Below are 27,049 nucleotides of genomic sequence, written 5' to 3'. Positions count from 1 at the left end.
CCAGCTACTCAGGAGGCTGAGGCAGAAGAATCACTTGAACCTGGGAGGTGGAGGTTGCGGTGAGCCAAGATCGCGCCAGAGCAAAACTCCATCTCAAAAAAAAAAGAAAAAAAAAGAAAAAGAAAATAATATGTGGAATCAATTTAATCCATTGATCTATATGTGGTATTTCTGAGGGATTACTCAGGAGATTCAGGAGCAACAAATCCAAGAACTAATTAAGAGAAGAAATAAGTGATCAATAAGTTCTTAGACTGTAACTTTAATAGTTTTTTTTCCTTGACTATTTGTATTTTTGAATGGTGAATTTTTAGTTTTTGTTCCTTTTCCTCTTAGAGTACAGACGAATATTTTTTATTTTTAAATTAATTTTATTTATTCATTTTTTTGAGACAAGGTCTTGCTCTGTTGCTCAGGCTAGAGTGCGGCGGCACTATCATACCTCACTGAAGCCTGAACTCCCAGGCTCAACTGATCCTCCTACCTTTGCCTTTGGAGTAGCTGGGACCACAGGCGTATGCCACCACACCAGGCTAACGTTTGTTTTTGGTAGAGTTTGGGAGGAGAAGAGGGGTGTCTCACTATGTTTCTTAGGCTGGTCTTGAACTTCTGGCCTCAACTGATCCTCCTGCCTTGGCCTCCGAAAATGCTGGGATTAAATGCGTGAGCCACCGTGCCCGGCCTGTATTCATCAATATTTTATTAAGCCAAAGAAACAGGAAATCCGGACTATTATCTATTTGTCTGTTTTAGCTGTTATAAATATTTCCCCAAAATTTACTTACCTAAAATTTTTTCTTATATTCATTTTTTACCATTTGGAAATTTTGGATGCTTAAAAGTAACTATCAAGATTTACAAAGTATTACATGAAGATTCAAAAAAATATTTTTAATTTCTTATTTTACGTTTAAGAAGCCTATCCCAGAACAAAAATAATAAAACTATTTAGCAGTTATTTCTTCAGATGATTTTTTAGTCAAGTTTTTAGTCAAATGTATTCGTGTCCAAAGATGAAGAACATAATAATGTCATGTATTGAAAAATGTGATGGAACTTCAAACCCTCGTATAGGACGTGAGTCCATTTACCTAGCACTTGATGAGACAAGCTGGGCCTGTCGAGTGGTATTAAAAGTCCCGGTCCCAAGTGTTACCAAGGAGGCCGGCGCCATCTCAGGGGCCATGACGGTTTCGGCGCCCCACCCTGAGGAGCTCACACCCATCCAGCAGGTGATCCCTTCCGAGGCTACCTGGATCGCTTTCCACTCAGACTCGCCTCCTTCTGGCCCTGAGAACGCACTAACTCCACCCTAAGCCTCATGTCAGGGGCCCCAGTAGCGGCCGATCTGCGCATGCGCACTCCTAGGCAAGGCGGCCACTCCCAGAAGTCTCCGGGGCTCGGGTGTTGGGAGGGGCGCGCCATCCCAGTGGTCACCGCCGTATTTCTCGTAGGTTTTTAGGACTCTGGACCCCACTTCTCACCCGTGCCTGCAGTCCTGACAGTTCTGGCCTGGACTACATATTCCACAGGCAACGGAGAAAACTCCGACCCTTGGCTCCGGTTCCGGGACCTCTGGCTCTGCGCTGCGCGAGACTTTGTTTCACCTGAAGAAGGCGGCACAGGTCACTGCGGGAGCCTCTGCAGCCCCAGCCCGCCGCCCGCGTGGGACCCTGCGTGGCGGTGAGAGTAGGGCTGCAGGAGGCGCTCAGAGCACGGAGGCCCCAGGCGCGGGCCGGGCGAGTCTCCCGCCTCCTCAGGCCCTAGGGTGCTGGAGATGCGGAGGAGGGGCCCGTCTCTAGGAGACAGGCGGGGAGCGTGAGAGACGGCGCAGCGGCGACAGTGACGCGGGTGCAGTTGTGGGACTGTGAGGGGTGCGTGGTCGACCTTGTGTTACCTGGACATGCCGTGCGTGTCCTTTGCAAAGCGTGCTTCGCAGGGTTCTGTGGGGTCTACTGACTCTTGGCTCCAGGTTCCCTCCTGCTTCCTCTGCCTTCTTCTCAGCCTAGTACGACTACAACAGAGAAATGGTCCCAGTGGGAAATCAGATACTGAGTCTTAGATGAAGATTTCCAGTGAGAAGAAGCAGATAGGATGGGAAGCTTAGAGGAGTAATTGCCCTTAAGACAGGTATGATAGATTCTGTTAAATAAAAAATTATTCGGTGACACTTGTTAAAGCATGCAAAGAAGCCTTTATTCAGGACCATCGTGGTAGGTATTGGGATCCCGGCTGTGGGATTTTGCAGTGGGTAAGAAACATTGGGCTCAACTCCGAATTCAGCATGAACAAGTGGGAATTTATAGCCAAGAAGGTTAGGGATCACTGGATGAGAAATTACTAAGAGGAAATGTCTGGGTTAAGGAAGATTCTGACTAAACGCAGCTAAAAGGATTATTTCTGGAGAGAGAGAGACCTGGGTGATAAGACTTTATCACCTGGGGGACGGTGGAGGATGAAGATACAGAGGCGAAGGGGTCTTGCTAAACTGACTTAGAATAGTTCTTTGCTATAGCCAGATTTTACAGTGAAGTGTACAGATGGACCTAGCTGAAGATGTAATAGCCTGACTAAAGTTTGGCAGAGTTTGTCAGTTTCGAGTGTAGGATTCCCTCCTGAAAAGGGTTGTTACTCCGCCCCCATCTCCCGGTTCTTGGAGTTTCATTTACATGTTTAACAGACACCGCCTTCTTGAATTCTGACCCTAAGAACCTGCAGTGAAGGATGATTGCAGATTCCATCCAACATACTTCCTTCTGGTTATGTGTATGAAATTATGCGCCTGTAGTCTTGGAGGGGGGAAACGTAAGCGCTAAGTATTATGAGGCAATTTTGGATATTCTATTTTGGATTTCTGTAGATCAAAAGCAACAAGAATATGAACTTAACCGTGTTGTGAAGGAAGTGAGCCAGAATTTAAGTTTTCCAAAACAGGAATTCTCAGTTATTGGTGTACTGTCTGTAGACCAGTGCCCTTGTGGGCATAAGGGACATCACAAACCCCCTGAAATTCTATAAAGAATTGCTGCACATGTTTGTTAATATGCATTTTTCGAGGATGTCCATAATCCAGATTATTTAGACTTGAGTTTTAGATCTGGAATCAAGGAGTTTTATACCTTTGAATGGTTTTGCAGAAAACTATTGATCAAGATTATAGGAATGGTTAAGAAAATTATACAACATCCATGGGATTGGATATTATACAGATAATAAGATTTATGTTTGTAAAGAATCTGTCACAGGAAAAATAGCTGTGATCTAATGTTTAAGACTGTTTAGACTTACAGTGATGGATCACAGTTCTCAAAATGTTAAACTATACATGCAGCTCATTTTTTAAAAATGGAATTTTGCAAAATTTTTGCAAGGATTGTATCCAAAATGATTATTTAATTGGTTTTTCAGAGAAGAATGGAAGGGTTGTGGCCACATTTATTGAGCATATAATGTGTGCCCCAAATTACTTGACCTATTCTGTGTACCTGTTCCCATTAAATGTGCAGAAGACATTCCCTGTCCATTTAGGAAAGAATCTTTATAGTGAATTGTTTCTAGTTATGTAGAAGAAACACAGCTAAACGCTGTTCAAGAAGACAAAGTGTTACATGTTTTAGGCGCACTAATTTTTCATTCTGGGCCTAATATTTAGATTTCTTTGATGACACATGTACCCTCTCCCCGTAATGATACTTCTAGGAATAGTTTACTACTTTGAAATATCTTGAAGTTATATTTATGATGATGGAATTAAGGCAGGTTCATCACAAAAATTTCATTCCCTAAGATAGTTTCGAAGAAGAAAGTTAGAATAACCCAAACCTCCCTGCCCAGAGATAATCACTTTAAAAATGTGGGTGTATATGTTTTCAGTTTTCATGCGTGAGCACTTGTGTGTGGTTTTGTCTTTACAGAAGAGAATTAATGAAATAGACAAAGACTCCAATTTTAGTTAGAAAAAGGAATCTATCCCAACCGTGGATATAAAACCAGTATGATGAGACACCATTACTTTGGACTGAGCTCCTGCACTAGGCTCCAACAGACCAGACTAAACCAAAATGAAGTTACTCATACTAAAAGCCACATTACAAAACTGAAACTTTAAGGGAGCGGGTAGAGTGCCAAACAGATCAGTTTTTCCTGAAAACAGGAGATTCCAGCCTACCCGAGTCAGCATAATAAGGAAATGACCTCCGCTTTAACCCTTGCAGAAAAAAGTAAACTGAAGTAGCCTGATGGTCACCAATTTTTTTTTCTATAGTTCTCTTATTTGTTCCCACCTTACAAAATCCACTGTTTCTCCATTGCTCAGTAGGAGCTCTTATGCTGTTTTGTACAATGGAGGCTACCCCTTTCATGAATCACAAAGCCCATTAGATCTGTAAGTCAGTGTGTTGTAACTGAGTCTTTTGACATGGGATTTCATATATCCCTGCATATTAAGAGGAGAGCTAGCTACTAGGGACCTCCTTCAGAGATGAAAAACAATCCAAGTTTTTATACCTTTTAGGTATTAAAAATGCGATTTAAAACTTAACAGGGCACAAATTATGAAGTAAGACATCCTCTCAGAATTAGTAATTTAGAAATGCAAAGTTACTGCAGAAAAAAGCATGGTAATCTATGATTTCCAGATGTCTTGCAAGTATGGTAATATTTCCAAAGATAGTTCAGTAATAATAATAAATAGGTATTGTAATATTTACAAATACTTACATAAATGTTTGTATTTGGCAGGAAAATAAGATTCACTCTCCTTAATATTCTTGACCTAGTACTTTATTAGATCCAGTTCTTTGAATTTATGTGAGGCTGAGTGGTATCTTGTTTTCTGTACCTGCTGGGGAGTAAGGAAAGGGGCATTTTCTCCTTACTTACCTGATCATCTTTTAAAAAAAATTTTTTTTCAGTTGGAGTTTCAGTCTGTGGCCCAGGCTGGAGTGCAATGGCACGATCTCAGCTCACAGCAACCTCCGCCTCCCGGGTTCCGCAATTCTCCTGCCTCAGCCTCCCAAATAGCTGGGACTATAGGTGCCCGCCACCACGCCCGCCTATTTTTTTGTATTTTTAGTAGAGATGGGGTTTCACCATGTTAGCCACGATGGTCTCGGTCTCCTGACCTCGTGATCTGCCCACCTCGGCCTCCCAAAGTGATGGGATTATAGGCGTGAGCCACCGCGCCCGGCCACCCTATCCCTTATTTGCTGATGGGGAAACAGGCACTGAGATGTTAGCATCTCTCATAGGGCACAACTCGGTATCACTTTTGAGAGTGAGAAGACAGCCTGTCTTCCTAATTTTACCAGGATACCAGGTAACTAATTTGTGTATACTTTTTGTTGTTGTTTGCTTTTTGTTTGTTTGTTTTTGAGACAGGGTCTCACTCTGTCACCCAGGCTGGAGTGCAGTAGCATCATCTCGGCTCACTGCAACCTGTGTCTCCTGGTTCAAGTGATTGTCATGCCTCAGCCTCCCAAGTAGCTGGGATTACAGGCGCCCGCCACCATGCCGGGCTATTTTTTTTTTTTTTTTTAAATTTTTAGTAGAGACAGGGTGCATACGTTTTTAAACCTGTCTTATTTAGTAACTCATCCTTGGTACTATTTTCCTTTGATTATATGATTTAAAATCAATCTTACTAATAATGGCATAGGTTGTTACCATATTCGGGAGAATAATATGTTTAAACTACTCCCTACTGTGTTTTAATGTTTGTATTTTTAATTTCGATAGTCAAAAATTATCTTTGGTGAATGTATTGTACATATTGGTTGTATACTTCTATAGTTATTTCCTTTTAGAAATTCCTACGAATGAATTTTGTGGTAAAAAAAAATCTTACTTTTGGGCCGGGCACAGTGGCTGACGCCTGTAATCCTAGCACTTTGGGAGGCTGAGGCGGGCAGATTATGAGGTCAGGAGTTTAAGACAAGCCTGGCCAACATGGTGATAACCCCGTTTCTACTAAAAATACAAAAATTAGTTGGACGTGGTGGTGGGCGCCTGTAATCCCAGCTAGCTACTCTGGAGGCTGAGGCAGGAGAACCACTTGAAACTGGAAGGCAGAGGTTGCAGTGAGTCGAGATCACGCTACTACACTCCAGCCTGGGCAAAAGAGCAAAACTTTGTCTCAAAAAAAAAAAAAATCAGACTTTTATTAAGTGCTTCTAGTATGCCACACTTGAAAATTGTAGTATTTGAAATGGGACAATCACTGAAAAGATAGAGTTGCTTCCTTTGAAATATAATCTATGAAGGCAAATCAAATCTGAATAGGAGGAAGTTTAAGGCAGTATGTGATAGAGTCCATTTGGAGAGATTTAGGTGACCTACGTGGTGATGTCACGTAACAGAGCCATCAGTCTGACTATAGCAACAGTCAGGCTATGAACAAATTATACTGAGTCTATGGGCTGTGTATGGTGATAAACAGGTTTCTGCTATATCTTTTAAACCTTGTAGTTTTCACTGTATTGATATTAGATGGAAAGCAAAATTAATTGCATGAGGAAATTCAGCAGCTATCTGGAAGATATCCTGACCTACCTGCCAGATTTAGGAAAAAAATAAACCCTTCTGTTAAGAAGACCTGAAGTAAATCTGTATTGAGGCCATCATCCATTCACAGAGAAGATTACTCAGGGACAGTTCCCCATGCTGTTGGAGACACAATTCTAACATATCTAAGAACCAGTGATGAAGTGAGTTTAGGTTTGGTGACCCAAAAGAACCCACAGAAGATAAGCCATTCAGTAAAATGATTTTAAATTTAGAGAAAACATAATTTTGTTGAAATTCCCACCTTAACAAATTGGAAACACATACACGTTTCAAGTTAATATGTGCATGCTTACAATAATTACGAAGGAAACATTAATAATGAAAAAATCAAGAGCCACACAATAGTATAAGGAATGCTGTTTATCAAACTCTGATTTTGGGAAGTTGCTAAGCAAAGGTTTATTTACTTTTCCTTTAGCTTTATTTAGTTGTTTCATGTATTGAGCCAAAATGGAATACAAAGTGAGATATAAGCACTATAACTATAAGCACTTTTTTGTTTCTTGGAGACAGAGTCTCGCTCTGTCACCCGGGCTGGAGTTCAGTAGCACAATCATGGTTCACTGCAACCTTGAACTCCTGGGCTCAAGTGATTCTCTCGCCTCAGCCTCCCGGGTAGCTGGGACTACAGGTGCATGCCACTTTGCCTATTTTATGATTATCTGTCTGTCAGCCTTTCTCTCTGTATTGATGGATATGTATTTATATATTTTACAAAAATAAATGTATTGGTCAGTGTGATCTTTCTGTTGACATTGTTTCTGATATTTTTCATGTCCTTGAATTTTTCTCAATTTCACATTTAATGACTACTTTGTATTCTAGGACAGTGATAGTCTGTTATATATTTAACTAGGAAGCTTTGCTAGGCTCAGAACGCTGAACAGTCACTATCTGTCTCCAATATCTTGACCAATTTCACCCAATTTCAAGACTAAAAAGAGGTTCTGATATGGATGATGTGCCCTGTTTTTACCCTTAAAGGAGGGAATGGAAAGAGGTAGGTCTGCTCAAAGCAGGACAGAGCTGCCTAATCTGAGGTCCACATCTGCCTCACCAACATCATACATTGGCCAGAAAATTTCCCACTGAATTATCTGGGTCTGGTTTCCATGACAGTATGTTTCTGATGTATGACTCTGTGTAGGTGAGACCCTTGGGTAGTCGGGGAGGAAATGGGTTTATCCAGAATCTTAATCTTCCCAAATTGTATGTAAGAGGAGGTAGTTTGGAACTTGGAATGGAAGAGGAAAACAGCACTATTACCTTGAGTCCTGTGGGGAACACTGAAGCACAACTGGTCTCAAGGTCTTCTCTTCTTTCAGGTCTTGGTTTTTTGACTTTGCTCTTCTGGTAGAGAAACCCTGAGGACTGATCAACTCTTGCCAGTCTCAAACCATGGCCTGTGTAAGTTGATATTTCTCGCCATGTTGATGTGTGTGTGATTTTTTAGGTCATATACGTCTTTTCATCATGTTTCCTGAAGTTACCTTCGTGAGAGGGTGCTCAGTTAACCTAATCCCCAGTTCTCATTCTTCCTGTAAAATATGTACCACGTCACCCAGCATCCTTGCTAGGTGGGCTACTGCAAATTCACTAGCGTTCGTGTTGTTATTGACCAAATTACTCAATGTCCTCTAGGTGCCCATTCTTCTATTTTGGGCAGTGATACAGAGGAAAGGAGTCAAGTTCTTTGAGTACAGATATACGCATTTCAGGTCGGTTTTGTCATTTGTTGCGATTGAGACAACAGTTCCATTTGACCATCCATGGGAAATCTTTTAAATTTTCCAGACATTTGAGTTTTTCAGCTAGATAAGGTGGAAATTGGCACTGAAGGATCTAAATCTTCAGGTAGGATAAAATATCATGCTTCTTGTGAATTAGTCTATTGGATTGGAACTCGTAAACACAGAAGTTGTGGATCTGGATAAAAAGTCCTGAAAAACAAATACCATAACATAATGATGTCATGATAAAATCCTTTGTCAAAACAAACAAAAATGCTCATGGTAAGATTTGACGTAATGAAGTACTTGATGCTTGAAGAGATTATTAATTTTAAGGAAACCTAGTTTTCTGGAGTCAGACGCGTGAGTCAGATGCACTACTGTTGCACCACGAGGTCACAGGAAACCTAGTTTTCTAAAATTGAGAATCTGTACCATATTTTGCATAAAACATCTCTTAATTAAAAATTTAAGTTCTCTTCCAAGTCAAAATATTCCTCAGTTAACATACACTGATTGAGAATTTATGAGGCAGATACCACCAGGGCGTTATGTGCATAATAATGATTTAGTTTAATAGAAAAACATTATTATTTTGTCATTTTCAAAAGGGTCAGATACCTAAGAAGTGTCCCAGAACAGGCAGAAAGTTTTGTCTGTGTTTCAAGCTTCTTCAAAAATATGCATAAATTCTGCTTCATTCCCTTCCCTGATAGCATATATTTCTGGTCTGTGTGCTGGTTATCTTGCTCTTCTGCTGCAATGCAGTCCTTCATCTCCTCCACTCCATTTTCGTTTTTCTTTTCTTTTTTCTTTTTGAGACGGAGTTTCACTCTTGTTGCCCAGGCTGGAGTGCAATGGCACATTCTCAGCTCACCGCAACCTCCGCCTCCCAGGTTCAAGCGATTCTCCTGCCTCAGCCTCCTGAGTAGCTGGGATTACAGGCATGTTCCACCATGCTGGCTAATTTTGTGTTTTTTTTAGTAGAGACAGGATTTCTCCGTCTTGGTCAGTCTGGTCTTGAACTCCCAACCTCAGGTGATCCACCCACCTCAGCCTCCCAAAGTTCTGGAATTACAGGCGTGAGCCACCACGCCTGGCCATGCACTCCATTTTCTTTTAATTTTTTTGAGACGGAGTCTCGCTCTGTTGCCCAGGCTGGAGTACAGTGGCCTGATCTCGGCTCACTGCAACCTCCACCTCCCAGGTTTAAGTGATTCCCCTATCTCAGCCTCCCGAGTAGTTGGGACTGCAGGCATGCACCACAATGCCTGGCTAATTTTTTGTATTTTAGTAGAGACGGGGTTTCACCATGTTGGCCATGATGGTCTCAATCTCTTGACCTCATGATCCGCCCGCCTCGGCCTCCCAGAGTGCTGGGATTACAGGCGTGAACCACCGCGCCCAGCCCCTCTATTCCATTTTTTAAGTCTTTTCTTTAATTTCCCCAGTAATACGTGGGTTTGCTGTTTCGATTTGCTGTTTCAGGAATCGATAACATTTGGGGATGTGGCCATAGACTTCTCTCATCAGGAGTGGGAATATCTCAACCTGGTTCAGAAGACCTTGTACCAGGAGGTGATGATGGAGAATTACGATAACTTAGTCTCACTGGGTATGTTTATCAACCTGGAATGATTTAGAATAATTTAGAATCATCTGTTCTGTAGAATATATTCTTTTTCTGTTGTGATTTTCAGGGCTGCCTTTTAAGAAACTAAATTTGTTTTCTCTATTTCTATTGAGGTGGTTTCAGCTTTGAGTCAGCAATGGCAGCTCCTTTCAACACTTTCATCTTCTCTATCTTTCGGTGACATTCGCACCTCCCTCTGATACTTCTTTTATTTGTCTCTTTAACCCAGAAAGTGGGTTGAACCAGTGGTTTAGCTTAGAATTTTCTGATGTTCATTGTAGAACCATTGTCAGGGCGTTCAGGTTTCTTATTTATTTTGTGCACAGAATTGCTTTAGTGCTCCATTTTATTATCTGATCCATTTGCAGCGATATTAATTTGACAGAAGGTGCTGAATTGCTATTATTATCAAAAGAGATAGCCTGTTCATATAGTCATAGAGTGGTGGATTGGATAAATTAAACTTACTTAAGACTGAGGAGAAAACAGTCCATTTCCTGAGACAGAATTTATTTGATTTATAGTTGAAACTTACAATCCATGAAAATTACGTGTAAAATGGGATGAATATGCTATAGATATCTCTTCTTGTATACTCTTAGTAAAATAACTGCAGTAGCATAATGTGAACAGCTAGCATTGTGATTTCCACACAGACATTTTTCTAAGTACTTTACTCATATATCAAGTAATTTAATACTCCCAACAGCCTTACTATTTTCCCAATTTTATAAGTGAGAATACTGAGCACAGCAGTGTAAGTAACTTGCCCAAGGTCACACACAGCTGGAAAGTGACAGAGTCAGGAATTGATCCCAGGCTGTTTTTTTTTTTTTTTCTTTCTTTTTTTTTCTTTTTTTTGAGATGGAGTCTTCTGTCACCCAGGCTGGAGTGCAGTGGGGCAATCTTAGCTCACTGCAACCTCCACCTCCTGGGTTAAAGTGATTCTTCTGCCTCACCCTCCCTAGTAGCTGGGATTACAGGCACTACCACCACACCCACAGCTAATTTTTGTATTTTTAGTAGAGACAGTTTTGCCACATTGGCCAGGCTGGTCTCCAACTCCTGACCTCACGTGATCCATCCACATCAGCCTTCCAGAGTGCTGGAGTTATAGGCGTGAGCCACCGCACCCAGCCAATCCCAGGCTTTAGAGTGTGTGTTTTCAACCACTTTATGCTTGCTTACTGCAGTTAGAGGACATATAAGTTTAAATTTCTTTTGAGGCCAGTCATGGTGGCTCATGTCTGTAATCCCAGCGCTTTGGGAGTCCGAGATGGGCAGATCACGAGGTCAGGAGTTCGAGACCAGCCTGGCCAACATGGTGAAACCCCATTTCTACTAAAAATACAAAAATTAGCCAGGCGTGGTGGCGCATGCCTGTAGTCCCAGCTGCTCAGGAGACTGAGGCAGGAGAATCACTTTAACCTGGGAGGCGGAGGTTGCAGTGTGCCAAGATCGCACCATTGCACTCCAGCCTGGGTGACAGAGCGAGATTTTTTGAAAACCAGCAAACAAAAAGATTGACTCTCCCTGGGTGATCTTTTTCTTATTTCTCTCACTCTTCTCTAAAATCTTATTCTGTATCACTTTGACCTTTCATTTATTGCAATTGTAATTTTAAATTTGACCTTCAAATTTGATTTCTGTATTTTGTGGCACTTCTTTTCTTTGTAAGCAGGACATTCCATATCTAAGCCAGATTTAATCACCTTATTGGAGCAAGGAAAAGAGCCATGGATGATTGTGGGGGAAGAAACAAGAGGAGAATGTACAGGTAAGAGCAAGTCAGGCAGGGGCAGCCATTTTTGTATGTAAATAGCCCTCGTGGAAGTGGTCATCTCATTTGGTAAACACATCCTTGAAACATTAGTCATAAAGTTCCCTCCTCAGCGAGGAGGCTTCTGATGTGGAGAAGAAATGGGTATCTCAGCATGAAATAGCCAATGAAGGCCCAGCGCAGCGGCTCACGCTTGTAATCCCAGCACTTTGGGAGGCCGAGGCGGGCAGATCACCTGAGGTGATCCTCCACAGTAGCTGGGACCACAAGTGCATACCACCACATCTGGTAATTTTTTTTTCTTTAGAGATGAGGTCTCCCTACATCGCCCAGGCTGTTCTCAAACTCCTGGGCTCAAGTGTTCTTCCTGCCTTAGACTCCCACAGTGCTGGGATTATAGGTGTGAGCTACCATGCCTGGCCCAGAATTGTTCTATATCCCCTGCCCAACCTTTTTTTTTTTTTTTTTGAGATAAGGTCTCACTCTGTCACCCAGAGCAGGAGTGCAGTGGCACAGTCTTATCCTCTGCAATATCTGGGACCACAGGTGTGTGCCACCACACCCAGCTAATTTTTGTATTTTTGTAGAGACAGGGTCTCACTGTGTTGCCCAGGCTGCTCTGGAATTTCTGGGCTCAAGTGACCCGTCTCAGCCTCCCAAAGTGCCAGTATTACAAGTGCAAGCCACCTCGCCCGGCCTGTTCTATATCCTCACTGTGGTTATGAACAACTATGCATTTTTCAAATCTCATAGAACTGTATATCAAGAAAAGTGAATTTTGGCCAGGCTCTCTGGCTCACACCTATAATCCCAGCACTTTGGTAGGCCAAGGCAGGCAGATCACTTGAAGACAGGAGTTCAAGACCACCCTGGCCAACATGGCAAAACCCTGTCTCTACAAAAAATATGAAAAATTAGCTAGGTGTGGTGGCACTGCCTATAATCCCAGTTACTTGGGAGGCTAAGGTGGAAGGATTACTTGAGCCTTGGAAGCAGAGGCTGCAGTGAGCCGAGATCACAACATCACATTCCAACCTGGATGACAGAGTGGGACCCTGTCTCAAAAAAAAAAAAAAAAATTAAGAAATTCTTGTCAAGGTTACAACCTGAGCCCTCTGGCCACGGTGGGGAAGAGAGTGCTAATCATAAGATTACAGAAAGCGTCCCTCTGCAATACCTTACCTCCTTATCAACAGAGCTACAGAATAAAAATTGTGGATTCCAACTGAGAGACCTGCAAGACAGTCTCCATTTAAGAAAGAATTGCTAGGGAAACCCAAAGACAAAAGAGAAGACATAAATAAAAACTGGAAGAATTGAAACTACAACACAAACAGCTACAGCACACAATGAACACGGCCTAACTCCCAGGCAGACAAACCTCAAACTTTACACTGAAGGTGTATTCACCTCAGTTCCTATTACGGGACACATCGCGGCCAGCGATTTCTTTCTTCTTTCTTTTCTTTTTCCCTCCCCCCTCGCCACTTTTCTTTCCTTTCTCTTTCCTTCCTCTTTCCTTTCCTTTCCCTTTCTCTTTCCCTTTCTCTTTCCCTTTCCTTTCCCTTTCCCTTCACCTTACCCTACCCTTCCCCTTTCCTTCCCCTTCCCTTCCCCATTTCCTTCCACTTCCCTTCCCCTTTCCCTTCCCCTTTCCCCTCCCCTTTCCCCTTCCCTTTCCCCTTCCCTTCCCCTTCCCTTCCCCTTCCCTTCCCTTCCCTTTCTGTCTTTCCAGACGCAGTCTTGCTCTGCCGTCCAGGCTGGAGAAAAGTGGAGGGATTTCGGCTCACTGCAATCTCCACCTCCTGGGTTCAAGCAATTCTCCTGCCTCAGCCTCTCGAGCAGCTGGAATTACAGGCGCCTGCCACCATGCCTGGCTAATTTATATATCATATATATATATATATATATATTTTTTTTTTGTAGAGGTAGGGATTCACCATATTGGTCAAGCTGGTCTCAAACTCCTGACCTCAAGTGATCCGCCCGCCTCAGCCTCCCAAGGTGCTGGGATTACAGGCATGAGCTACCGCACCCGGCCATGTCCAGCTTTTTCTAACAAAAATTACAAGGCATGCTGAAAATAAGTAAACATCATTAAAAAAAAAAAAAAAAAAAAGGATTGAAACCAGACCCAGATAAGGCAGAGATTTTGGAATTACCAAACTGTGAATTAATAAATTAACTTATTTATTTATTTAGAGACAAAGTCTCACTCTGTCGCCCAGGCTGGAGAGCAGTGGCGTGATCGTGGCTTACTGCAACCTCCGCCTCCTGGGTTCAAGCAATTCTCCTGCCTCAGCCTCCCAAGTAGCTGGAACTATGGGTGTGCTGCCCAGCTAATTTTTGTATTTTTAGTAGAGACGGGGTTTCACCATGTTGGCCAGGCTGGTCTCAAATTCCTGACCTCAGGTGATCTGCCCACCTCGGCCCCCTAAAGTGCTGGGATTACAGGCTTGAGCCACCGCACCCGGCCCATTAACCTGTTTTTATACAAAGTGTTTGGGTTATTGATTTAATTACTTTATGAGAACAAAAGGGAGAAAGAGAGAAGGGAGCAGATGTGGGGGAGAGATTTCGAGAAAGAGAGGAAGAGAAAGAAATACAGATTTTTTTTCTTTTTCAGATTTTCAGTTTCTTAACTAAAAATTGGTGGTTTGTATTTTTCTTGGAAGTTGAACATTCATCTAAGTTTTTTTTTTTTTTTGGGGGGGGTGACAGAGTCTTGCTGTCTTGCCCAGGCTAGAGTGCAGTGGTGCAATCTCGGCTCACTGCAACCTCTGCCTCCCAAGTTGAAGTCATTCTCCTGCCTCAGTCTCCTGAGCAGCTGAGACTGTAAGCGCCCGCCACCATGCCCGGCTAATTTTTGTATTTTTAGTAGAGACAGGGTCTCACCATGTTGGCCAGGCTGGTTTCAAACTCCTGACCTCAGATAATCTGCCTGCCTCAGCTTCCCAAAGGGCTGGGGCGTGAGCCACCATGCCCGACCCTGGCAAACTGTTTTCTGAAGGGCCTGACCAGCTTAAATTATTTACTGGATGGTAGTGTTCATCGCTTTATCTACTTCTTAGTCAAGCTTTGGTGGTCTGTGTCTTTCAAGGAATTTGTTCATTTCATCTAAGTTATCAAATTTATTGGCATGGGGTTCATAATACTTTATGATTTATAGTGATAATCCCTTTTTTATTCCTGCAATGGGTCATTTATGCCTTCTCTCCCTTTCTCTCCTTTGGGTGGAGGTTTATCAACTTCATTGATCTTTTCAAAGAATCGGCTTTTGGTTTCATTGATTTTTTTTTTTTATTGATTTTCAATTTTCTATTTTACTTTTTCTGATGATTATTATTTTTATTCTTCTTGCTTTGGGTTTGATTTGCTCATCTCTTTCTATTGAGGTGAAGACTGAGGTGTTTTTTTGTTTGTTTGTTTGTTTGTTTGTTTGTTTGTTTGTTTGTTTTTGAGACAGAGTCTCGCTCTGTCGCCCAGACTGGAGTGCAGTGGCGGGATCTTGGCTCACTGCAAGCTCCACCTCCCGGGTTCACGCCATTTGCCTGCCTCAGCCTCCTGAATAGCTGGGACTACAGGCGCCCGCCACCAGCTAATTTTTTGTATTTTTAGTAGAGACGGGCTTTTACTGTGTTAGCCCAGATGGTCTTGATCTCCTGACCTCGTGATCCGCCCACCTCGGCCTCCCAAAGTGCTGGGATTACATGCTTGAGCCACCGTGCCCGGCCAACTGAAGTCTTTTTTTGTTGTTTTTTTATACTAACATAGATGTTAGTGTTGTAAATTTCCCCTAGGTGGTTCTTTATTAGTTAGTATTCCATAAAATTTGATACATTGTGTTTCCATTTTGATTCAGTTCATATTGCTTTCTGATTTCCTTCTTGATTTCTTCTTTGACCTGTGGTTTATTTAGAAGTGTGTTGGTTTGTTTTCCAAACAGTTAAGGATGTTTCATTGTTGGTTAGTGATTTATAATTAGCACCGTTGTGATCAGAGAACATGCTTTTTATGACTTGAATTATTTTAAATAATAATTGAGATTTGTTTTATGTACTGTATGGGCCCTCTTGGCAAATATTCCACATGTGCTTGAGAATATTGTATATGTTGGTGTTGGGTGGATGTTCTGTCAATATCTCATGTAGTTTCTTGGTTGATACTGTGCAAATCTTATATATCTTTACCATGTTTTTGTGTACTTGTTCTGGGAATTGTTTCTAGAAAAATATTTCCATTTCCAGTTATATTTTTTCTTTTTCTTTCTTTTTTTTTTTTTTTTTTTTTGAGACAGAGCCTCACTCTGTCACCCAGGTTGGAGTGCAATGGTGTGGTCTCAGCTTACTGCAACCTCTGCCTCCGGAGTTCAAGTGATTCTCCTGCTTCTGGGTTCAAGCGATTCTCCTGCTTCTGGGTTCAAGTGATTCTCGTGCTTCAGCCTCTGAGTAGCTGGGACTACAGACGTGCACCACCACACCCAGCTAATTTTTGTATTTTTGTTAGAGACGGGGTTTCACTATTTTGGCCTGGCTGGTCTCGATCTCATGACCTCATGATCCGCCCACCTCGGCCTCCCAAATTGATGGGATTACAGGCGTGAGCCACTGCGCCTGACCAATTTCCAGTTATGTTTTATTGTTACCTATTTTTCATTGCATTTCAATCAGTTTTTGTTTTATATACTTTGAGAGTGTTATCAGGTGCATAAGTGTTTGGGAATTTTATGTTTTCTTGATAGACTGATCCCTTTTATGTTATGACATGCACCTTCTTGAATCTTCCTATTTTCCTTTGTCCTGAAATCTATGTTGTCTGATATTAACATAGCCCACCATTTGTTTGGCTTGTTATATTGATTCTATCCTTTTACTTTTAATATTTTGTGTCTTTAAAGTATGTTCCTTGTAGCCATTACATAGTGCACAAGGGTTCCAATTTCTCTGCATTCTCTTCAACATTAGTTATTTTCTGTTTTGTTTTGTTTTGTTTTTTTGTTTTTTAACCAGTAGCCATCCTGATGGTTTTGAGATGATGGGTCATTCACTATGTTCATCTTTGCCTCTTAAAGTGTTTTGACCCTATACATTTTATGTAATTATTAACATGATTACATTTAGGTCTACTACTTTACTTTTTTTCTCTATTTAGTTTCTCTGTCCATTCCTTTTGTAGTTTTGATTATTTCAATTTTTGTTTGTTTGTTTTTTGCTATTTATTTAAATTTACCTATTGGCTGGGCGCAGTGGCTCACACCTGTAATCCCAGCACTTTGGGAGGCCGAGGCAGGTGGATCACCTGAGGTCAGGAGTTCGAGACCAGCCTCAACATGGAGAAACCCCGTCTATACTAAAAATACAAAATTAGCCTGGCGTGGTGGTGCATGCCTGTAATCCCAGGTACTCGGGATGCTGAGGCAGGAGAATTGCTTGAACCTGGGAGGCGGAGGTTGTGGTGAGCCGAGATCGCTGAGCAACAAGAGTGAAACACCATCTCAAAAAATAATAATAATAAAAAAATTTTTTTAAATAAATAAATTTACCTGTTGACTTTTGGGTTGTATCTCCTTGAGTAATTTATTTTAGTGAGTGTTATAGGGATTATAGTATACAATATACATCATGTTTCACCATCTAGATAGAGTTGTTCCTTCTCAACAAATGTATAAACCTTGTGTTTTTATAGGTTTATATCCATCTTACCCTTCACGTTATAATTTCCATGTATATCACATCTTCATATGTTGTAAACCTCACTAGGCAGTGTTATTAGTTTTGCTTTTGACAGTCATATTAAAGAACTTAAGGAGCAAAAAATGATTTTAGGTATTTACATCATCATTAGTGATGCTTTTCTTATATTCTGAAGATTCAGATTTCTCTTTGGTATTATTTTCTTTGGGCCTAAATAACTTGTTAGCATTTTTTGTATAGTAAGTCTGATGGCAACAAAGTATTTTAATTTGCTTTTATCAGTAAATGTATCTTACTTGGCATTAAATGAGCATCGTAATTCTACAAATTTATTTCTTTCACTAAATTTGAGTTGTTTTCAATCGCTATTTCCTGAGATATTTTTCCTGCCAAAATCTTTGTTTTTTCAGTTTATAATTTCAACCATAGCTTTTGATTTATTCCCACAGCTCTTTACAAATGTTTTCTTCTTCTTCTTCTTCTTTTTTTTTTTAATTTTTTATTTCTGAGACGGAGTTTCACTCTTGTTGCCCAGGCTGGAGTGCAATGGTGCAATCTTGGCTCACTGCAACCTCCGCCTCCCAGGTTCAAGGAATTCTCTGCCTCAGCCTCCCCAGTAGCTGGAATTACAGGTGCCCGCCACCATGCCCAGCTAATTTTTTGTATGTTTAGTAGAGATAGGATTTCACTATGTTGGCCAGGCTGGTCTCAAACTCCTGACATCAGGTGATCCACCTGCCTCAGCCTCCCAAAGTGCTGGGATTACAGGCATGAGCCACCACACCCAGCTAAAATTTTTTAAACCATTTTTCTCTCTCCATTTCAAGTTGAATAATTTCTGTTGATCAATCAAGTTTACTGACCCTTAGTGATTATATGTTTCAGTTGTATAATTTGCATTTTCATCCTTTTCTGTCTCCCCACTCGTGGTTATAGCTCCTATGTTGTCTGTCATTTCCAGTGTGTTTTTCTTTTTTTTTTTTTTTTTTGAGACGGAGTCTCGCTCTGTCGCCCAGGCTGGAGTGCAATGGCCGGATCTCAGCTCACTGCAAGCTCCGCCTCCCGGGTTCGCGCCATTCTCCTGCCTCAGCCTCCCGAGTAGCTGGGACTACAGGCGCCCGCCACCTCGCCCGGCTAATTTTTTTTTGTATTTTAGTAGAGACGGGGTTTCACCGTGTTAGCCAGGATGGTCTCGATCTCCTGACCTAGTGATCTGCCCGTCTCGGCCTCCCAAAGTGCTGGGATTACAGGCTTGAGCTCCAGTGTGTTTTTCTAAGCTTTTTCATAATGTTCTGATGTTGCAATCATATTAGCTAGCATGACAGGCATCAGCCATTGAGCCTGGCTCCAAACCTTTGTATGCTACTGTTATAAATAAAGTTTCAATGCCGCAAAAGAAATAGCACTCAAATATAAAATTTTCTTTTTTTTTAATTCTCGGCAAGGCAAGGTACTTGTATAGAAGGGTGCGCTCTCACCGATGGAGCAATGGTGGGCGCACATTTGGACAAGGGAGGGGAAGGGATTCTTATCCCTGAGGCACATGGCCCCTGCTGCTGTGTCGTTCCCCTATTGGTTAGGGTTAGACCGCACAGGCTAAACTAATTCTGATTGGCTAATTTAAAGAGAATGACGGAGTGAGCGCTTTGGCAGGTATCAGGGCAGAGCCGGTATAGCCCATAACAGGAATGAGTTAGGGTGGAGCAGGTGATCAGAATGATTTAGGGTGGAGTAGGTAATCAAAAAAGGTTGCTTTACGAGGAAGTTAAGTTTAAATGTAGAAGGCAAAGAATTGAACGTACTGATATATTAATGTTTTGAAGAGAAATTTAGAATTCATATTCAACACTACTATTTTTATTGTTTTGTTTACTCACAACTCTAAGTCTTTGAAGACTTCCTTCCTTTTCTTTTGTAATATTTTCAGGTTCATGTTACCTGTTCCTATCCTGAATTGTTTGTTTCTCTGCAATATCTTATGTGCATAATTTTAAAATTTAGATATTGAGAAATTACAAGATAGGTGGTAAAATGTGCTCATTATAACTGTCTTTTTAGCAGCTTTTTGTATTTCATCCATGGCAATTGACTGTTTAGACTTTTCACTTTTAGGGTCACTCTGAGGAATATTCCTACAAAATTATTCATTGTTTTTAATACTTTCAAGATATGTATATATACTCTTATAATTTAAATAAAATCTCTGTTTCTTATTTTCCCTTCTTATTTTTATTTTTATTATTTTTTGGTTGCTTTAGCTCATATTTCACCCAATGATTTTTGTAAACACCATGTCTTTGATTTAGGTGTTGACACTATTCTGTTTCCTAACCCATCACATTCTGCTTTTATCTTTATTTTTCTACTTTCCTGTACCTTGCTCTTAAATTCCTAAATGTTGGGTAGTGATCTTTAACTTATTTCTTTCCTTTTTATTGAGATAAATATTCACTCTTTGAATTCCCTGCCTGCTGATACTGAATGCCCATGATTATGATGTGTACCCATTTTCTCCATCATGATTTGCTTACCCTTTATAATTTCCATGTATATCACATCTACATATGTTGTAAACCTGATCATTCTTCAGTTACAATTTCCCCGAAAGATGGGTGTTCCCACAACTGTAGTTTATTCCTTTCTATGTATGACCATGTATACTTCTTTTCTCTATATATTAAATAAGATACTGAGTTTTTATTTAGTTATCTTACCCTGACTTTTTTTTATTACTTCTGATCCTACAGATGTTCAATCTGCTGGAATTCTTCCATTTTACTCTTCTATTTCCATATCAATATTTGCCTGTCTTCTTAGCATATGATATAAATTTATATAGAGGGGGTGTGGTACAGCTGGTCAGTTCTGTCATTCTAGAGCCAGTTATGCATATATGTTAATAAATCTGCATTAAATTGACAGCTTGAAATTGCCCTCAGTGGGAGTATTTATACCAGAGATCTTGGCAAACACTACAAAACAGGGCTGTGTGTGTGTGTGTGTGTGTGTGTGTGTGTGTCTTTGTGTATGGGTGCATGTATGTGTAAGGTTGCACTCCTCCTGTAGAAACTCATTTTTTGAGCTCTCCTTTCATTTTTTATATTTTATAGCTGTATTTTTGAGTTCTCGGCATCTGTAATAGGTGAGAATTTCTCTTAATTCTACAATACATTGACGTTTTCTCATCCAATAAACAAAATGTTTTTATTATATGTCTTCTAGATTTGGATTCAAGGTATGAAATAATCAGCGATGGGAAAATGCACCTTTATAGGAAACAGTCATCTGTTACTCTCCATCAGAGAATTCATAATGGACAGAAACCATACGAGTGTAAGGAATGTCAGAAGGCCTTTAGTCATCTTACAGAACTCATAGTACATCAAAGAATTCATACTAGTGAGGAACCTGATCAACGTGAAGAGTTTGGGAAGGCATTTAGCCATCTTACAGACCTTAGAGAGCATCAGAAAATTCATGCTCATGAGAAACCTTATGAATGTGAAGAATGTGGGAAAGTCTTCAGTTATCCTGCAAACCTTGCTCAACATGGGAAGGTTCATGTTGAGAAACCCTATGAATGTAAAGAGTGTGGGGAAGCTTTTAGGACTAGCCGTCAACTTACTGTACATCACAGATTTCATTACGGTGAGAAACCCTACGAATGTAAGGAATGTGGCAAAGCCTTTAGTGTGTATGGACGACTTAGTCGACATCAGAGTATTCACACTGGTGAGAAGCCCTTTGAATGTAACAAATGTGGGAAGTCCTTTAGGCTCAAAGCAGGCCTTAAAGTACATCAGAGTATTCATACTGGAGAGAAGCCACATGAATGTAAGGAATGTGGAAAGGCCTTTCGTCAGTTTTCCCACCTTGTAGGTCATAAAAGAATTCATACTGGAGAAAAACCCTATGAATGCAAGGAATGCGGTAAGGGCTTTACATGTAGGTATCAACTTACTATGCATCAGAGAATTTATTCTGGGGAGAAACCTTATGAATGTAAAGAAAATGGGGAGGCTTTTAGTAGTGGCCATCAACTTACTGCACCTCATACATTTGAAAGTGTTGAGAAACCTTATAAGTGTGAGGAATGTGGGAAAGCCTTTAGTGTGTATGGACGACTTACTCGACATCAGGGTATTCATAGTGGTAAGAAACCCTTTGAATGTAACAAATGTGGGAAGTCCTTTAGGCTGAATTCATCCCTTAAAATACATCAAAATATTCATACAGGTGAGAAACCCTACAAATGTAAGGAATGTGGGAAGGCCTTCAGTCAGCGCGCACACCTTGCCCATCATAACAGAATTCATACTGGTTACAAACCCTTTGAATGTAAAGAATGTGGGAAGTCCTTTCGTTGTGCCTCGTATCTTGTCATACACGAGAGAATTCATACAGGAGAGAAACCCTATGTATGTCAAGAGTGTGGGAAGGGTTTTAGTTATAGCCATAAACTCACTATACATCGCAGAGTTCACACTGGTGAGAAACCTTATGAATGTAAGGAATGTGGGAAGGCCTTTAGTGTATCTGGACAGCTTACTCAGCATCTGAGTATTCATAGTGGTAAGAAACCCTTTGAATGCAACAAATGTGGGAAGTCTTTTAGGTTCATTTCTGTACTTAAAGCCCATCAGAATATTCATAGTGCCGAGAAACCCTACGAATGTAAGGAATGTGGCAAGGCCTTTCGTCATGCCACAAGCCTCATATATCATGACCGAACTCATGCTGGTGAAAAGTCCTATGAATGTAAAGAATGTGGGGAAACTTTTAGTCATGCTTCACATCTTATTATTCATGAGAGAATTCATACCAGTGATAAACCCTATGAATGTAAAAGATGTGGGAAGGCATTTCGCTGTGCCTCATATCTTGTTAGACATGAAAGGGTTCATGCTGATGGAAATCCCTATATGTGTGAAGAGTGTGGGAAAGCTTTTAATAGTAGCCATGAACTTAGTATACATCATAGAGTTCATACTGGTGAGAAACCTTTTAAATGTAATAAATGCAGAAGGTCCTTTAGGCTTAGATCCATCCTTGAAGTACATCAGAGAATTCATATTTGATAGAGAAACTGTGGCATATACAGGTAGTAAAGAAAGCACATTCTGTCAATTGATTTATCCCACTGAACAATTTGAAGACAATGTGGAATGGCTTTGAGATACAGTTCAGTTTTTGTTAGGCATCAATTTGTATTGGTGTGAACTTTCCAAAATGTAAATATGCAGTTTCTTTGGTAAGAACTGTGTTAACTCAGATTCAGAGAATTTATTATGTATTTTTTTAATAACATAAAACCTTTTCTGATATTCCTCTAGTTTTGGATTGCCAAAATAATCATAGTAGAGGAAAACTGAGAGAATGCAGGAAACCATTCTTTATACTTCCATGTAAACATCTTGCAGCAACAATCATTTATTGTTAAACCTGGGAAAAGTCATTAAACAGGAAACCTCTGTCTATATAAGCGATGATGGGAAAAGCTATTTAGCCATTCTGCATATTTAATGCTCATGATCGATGTCCACTTCTTATAGCTGGGATGATATGGGGGAAGATACTTATCCCTTCTGGGGATCATATATAAATGGTGATAGTAGTACCTACAGTATAGTGCTGTTAGAATTACATGAGTTAGATGTGAAAGTCAGAGTGGAAGCAGGTGTGAGAGGGTTCCGCAGAAGAAAACATGGCTGCCAAAGTGTTTTGAGTCCATGGGCAAGTTTGGCCTGGCCTTAGCTGTTGCAGGAGGCATGGTGAATTCTGCCTTATATAATGTGGATGCTGGGCACAGAGCTGTCATCTTTGACCAATTCCGTGGAGTACAGAATGTTGTGGTAGGGGAAGGGACTCACTTTCTCATCCCATGGGTACAAAAACCAATTATCTTTGACTGCTGCTCTCAACCACATAATGCGCCATTCATCACTGGTAGCAAAGATTTACAGAATGTCAGCATCACACTGCACATCCTCTTCCAGCCCATCACTAGCCAGCATCCTCTTATCTTCACCAGCCTTGGAGAGGACTATGATGAGCCTGTGCTGCCGTTCATTACCACTGAGCTCCTCAAGTCACTGCTGGCCTGCTTTGATGCTGGAGAACTAATCACCCAGAGAGAGCTGGTCTCCAGCCAGGTGAGCAACGACCTTATGGAGTGAGCAGCCACCTTTGGGCTCATCCTGGACAACATGTCTTTGACATATCTGACCTTCGGGAAGGAGTTAATAGAAGCGGTGGAAGCCAAACAGGTGGCCCAGCAGGAGGCAGAGAGCGCCAGATTTGTGGTGAAGGCTAAGCAGCAGAAAAAGGCGGCCATCATCTCTGCTGAGGGTGACTCCAAAGCAGCTGAGCTGATCACCAACTCACTGGCCACTGCAGGAGATGGCCTGAGCAAGCTGTGCAAGCTGGAAACTGTGGAAGACATTGCATACCAGCTCTCACGCTCTTGGAACATCATCTGCCTGCCAGTGGGGCAGTCCGTGCTCCTCCAGTTGCCCTAGTGAGGGCCCAGCCTACCTGCACCTCCCTGAGGCAACTGGGCCACAGCCCCGATGATTTGTAATACCACCTTCTGCCCTCACCCCAGAAATCACTGAAATTTCATGATTGGCTTAAAGTGAAGGAAATAAAGGTAAAATCACTTCAGCTCTCTAAAAAACAAAAGAAGAATTACATGGGTTAGTACATGAAAAAATTATGGGAAACTACATGGAATATACTGTTATGTTCAATAAACATTAGCTTCTATATATAATAATATCATTACTTGTGTTATTTTTAGTGCATTTTGATGAGATGAAAACCATTAACCATTCAGATTTAATGAATTCAAAATTTTAGGTTTTACGGTTTTTAAATTTGAATTCATTCTGGGTAAACTTAATAAGTAAAAACCATAAGAGGGCTTTCATTCTGATATGTTTAGGTGAATCAGACACTTAATCCTGGAATGAAATTCAGATGTAAGCTGGGCAGTGTGGCTCACGCCTGTAATCCCAGCACTTTGCGTGGCCAAGGCAGGTGGATCACTTGAGGTCAGGAGTTCAACTCCAGCCTGACCAGCATGGTGAAACCCCATCTCTACTAAAAACGCAAAAATTAGCTGGGCATGGTGGCACACTCCTGTAATCCCACCTAGTCAGGAGGCTGAGGCAGGAGAATTGTTTGAACCCGGGAGGCAGAGATTGCTGTGAGCCGAGATCATGCCGCTGCCCTCTAGCCTAGGTGACAGAGCAAGACTCCATCTCAAAAAAAAAATAAAAACCTGCTTGAGAAAGCTCAGTGCTGCTCTGAAAACATACTGTTCCAGCCAAAACCTGAAACTAGTGATAGGTCCTTAAGCCCCCTCTTGAAGCAGTTACTTTAGAAAGGATGCAATTATAAATAATTTCTCTGCCCCTTTGAGATGTAAATCTACCACCAAGAGCTGTCTCCTCAGAGCTGAATTTGAAATGCAAACATTCAGAGAGCCAGCTCTTGCTCCAACCTCTTAGTTCCTATGGGAGTGTAAGGGCCTAACTTTGGTGGCTGTCTTGCTCCAACTTTCACAACTGTCTTAGTCATAAAGATACAAGAAATTTGTTTCTACTCTGGATAAATATCAATTAGTAAAAAAAAAAACCTGATGCCTTAGTCACAGGGACCAAACTCCCCCTTAACACCTTTCAGTGTCTCCTTTAGTACACCCCACCATTTTCAACAACTCCTGATTTTTGTTTCCCAAAGTGGAGCTCAGTTTACACCGTATTCTGTTCTCTAATACAGTAGTTATTGCTGAATAAAATCTGTCTACTCCCTTTTACTATTGTCTCACTTTGTTTCTTTTCTTTTTTTTTTTTTTTTTTCTTTTTTTGAGATGCAGTCTGGCTCTGTGGCCCAGGCTGGAGTACAGTGGCCGTGATCTCGGCTGACTGCAACCTCTGTCTTCTGGGTTCAAGTGATGCTACTGCCTCAGCCTCCCGAGTAGCTGGGATTACAGGCATTGCCACCACACCCGACTAATTTTTGTATTTTTAGTAGAGACGGGGTTTCACTATGTTGGCCAGGCTTGAACTCATAACCTCAGGTAATCCACCCACCTCGGCCTCCCAAAGTGCTGGGATTACAGGTGTGAGACACCATGCCTGGACTCTTTTCTCCTTTCTTTGAGACAGAGTCTCACTCTTGTCGCCCAGGCTGGAGTGCAGTGATGCAATCTTGGCTCTTTGCAACCTCCGCCTCCCAGGTTCAAGCAATTCTCCCGCTCAGCCTCCTGAGTAGCCGGGATTACAGGTGCACACCACCATGCCTGGCTAATTTTTGTATTTTTAGTAGAGACAGGGTTTCACCATGTTGGTCAGGCTGGTCTTGAACTGCTGACCTCAGGCGATCTGTCCACCTTGGCCTCCCAAAGTGCTGGGATTACAGGTGTTAGCCACTGCGTCTGGCCTTTTTCTTTCTTTTTTAAGACAGGGTCTAGCTCTGTGGCCCAGGCTGCAATGTAGTCATGCCATCATAGCTCTTGGGCTCAAGTGATCCTCTGGCCTCAGCCTCCTGAATAGCTGGGATTACAGGTGTAGACCACCAGGCCCAGCTAGTTAAAAAAAAATTTTTTTTTTGTAGGCATGGGGGGGTCTCACTATTTTGCCCCCCCAGGCTGCTTTTAAATTTCTGGCCTCAAGCAATCCAGCTGCCTTAAGCTCCCAAAGCACTGGATTACAGGCATGAGCCTCTGTGCCCGGCCCCACTTTATTTCTCTTTGACAAAACCTAAACATTCTGTTTATTTGAACACCACTTATACTTATGTCAATGTTCTGAGTAAATGTAAATGAATACTGACAAAATAATAGTATAACATCAGAGAGGTGTTTGTTTTTTGAGACAGAGTCTCGCTCTGTCGCCAGGCTGGAATGCAGTGGCACGATCTCAGCTCACTGCAACCTCTGACTCCCTGGTTCAAGCGATTCTCCTACCTCAGCCTGCTGGGTAGCTGGTATTCTACGGATATTAGCTGGGTGTGGAGGCATGTGCCACCACACCCAGCTAATTTTTGTATTTTTAGTAGAGACGGGGTTTCACCATGTTGGCCAGGATGGTCTCCATCTCCTGACCTCGTGATCCGCCTATCTTGGCCTCCCAAAGTGCTGAGATTACAGGCATGAGCCACCACACCCAGCCCAGAGAGGTTGTTTAAACAAAACAAATATGTAACTGATACCTTGTATTTTAAAACTAAGAAGGCATATGAAATTGAATGCATTCTGTGAGGAGAGTCAGACTATTGATAAATTTGGACTTACTAAAATTCCTGGAGTAATGACTAAAAGAACCTACAAACTATTAAAGAGAAAATTGGAATCATAATGCATCAACCCATCATAAAGAAAGGAGAGAAAACGGAAACATGCAACAAAAAGAAATTAAAATGTCAGGAGCTCACGCCTGTAATCCCAGCACTTTGGGAGGCATAGGTGGGAGGATCGTTTGAACCCAGGAGTTCAAGGCCAACCTGGGCAACATAGGGAGACCCTGTCTTTAAAAAGTAGTAAATCGGCCGGGCGCGGTGGCTCAAGCCTGTAATCCCAGCACTTTGGGAGGCCGAGACGGGCGGATCACGAGGTCAGGAGATCGAGACCATCCTGGCTAACACG

General features: G+C 41.5%; 1 protein-coding gene and 1 pseudogene across 6 annotated transcripts; both read left to right on the top strand.

The window, feature by feature from the left end:
- The first annotated feature begins 1,848 nt into the window (after positions 1-1,848).
- Positions 1,849-23,183, top strand: LOC105495423 (zinc finger protein 607). 6 transcript variants are annotated; one of them, XM_071087666.1, is made up of 6 exons: positions 1,849-2,130; positions 4,914-5,317; positions 7,890-7,971; positions 9,783-9,909; positions 11,606-11,704; positions 20,623-23,183. In XM_071087666.1, the coding sequence occupies exons 3-6, from the start codon at positions 7,963-7,965 to the stop codon at positions 22,476-22,478; spliced, it is 2,091 nt and encodes a 696-aa protein (XP_070943767.1). In that variant the 5' UTR covers positions 1,849-2,130; positions 4,914-5,317; positions 7,890-7,962; the 3' UTR covers positions 22,479-23,183. The 6 variants fall into 6 exon arrangements, with proteins under 6 accessions (XP_070943767.1, XP_011763241.2, XP_011763238.2 ...); XM_011764939.3 differs by lacking the exon at positions 4,914-5,317 and having other exon boundaries at positions 11,609-11,704; XM_011764936.3 differs by lacking the exon at positions 4,914-5,317.
- Positions 23,184-23,281: 98 nt separating this feature from the next.
- LOC105495638 (prohibitin 1 pseudogene) lies at positions 23,282-25,219 on the top strand (annotated as a pseudogene).
- The last annotated feature ends 1,830 nt before the right edge of the window (positions 25,220-27,049 follow it).

This window comes from Macaca nemestrina, chromosome 20 (assembly GCF_043159975.1).
Source record: "Macaca nemestrina isolate mMacNem1 chromosome 20, mMacNem.hap1, whole genome shotgun sequence".
Taxonomy (NCBI): Eukaryota; Metazoa; Chordata; class Mammalia; order Primates; family Cercopithecidae; genus Macaca; species Macaca nemestrina.
This window is presented reverse-complemented; position numbering and strand designations above follow the sequence as displayed.

Coding starts and splice junctions, on each gene's coding strand:
- LOC105495423 (XM_011764936.3), top strand. Junction 9,910..11,605: donor CGATAACTTAGTCTCACTGG/GTATGTTTATCA, acceptor TTTCTTTGTAAG/CAGGACATTCCATATCTAAG. Junction 11,705..20,622: donor AACAAGAGGAGAATGTACAG/GTAAGAGCAAGT, acceptor TATGTCTTCTAG/ATTTGGATTCAAGGTATGAA.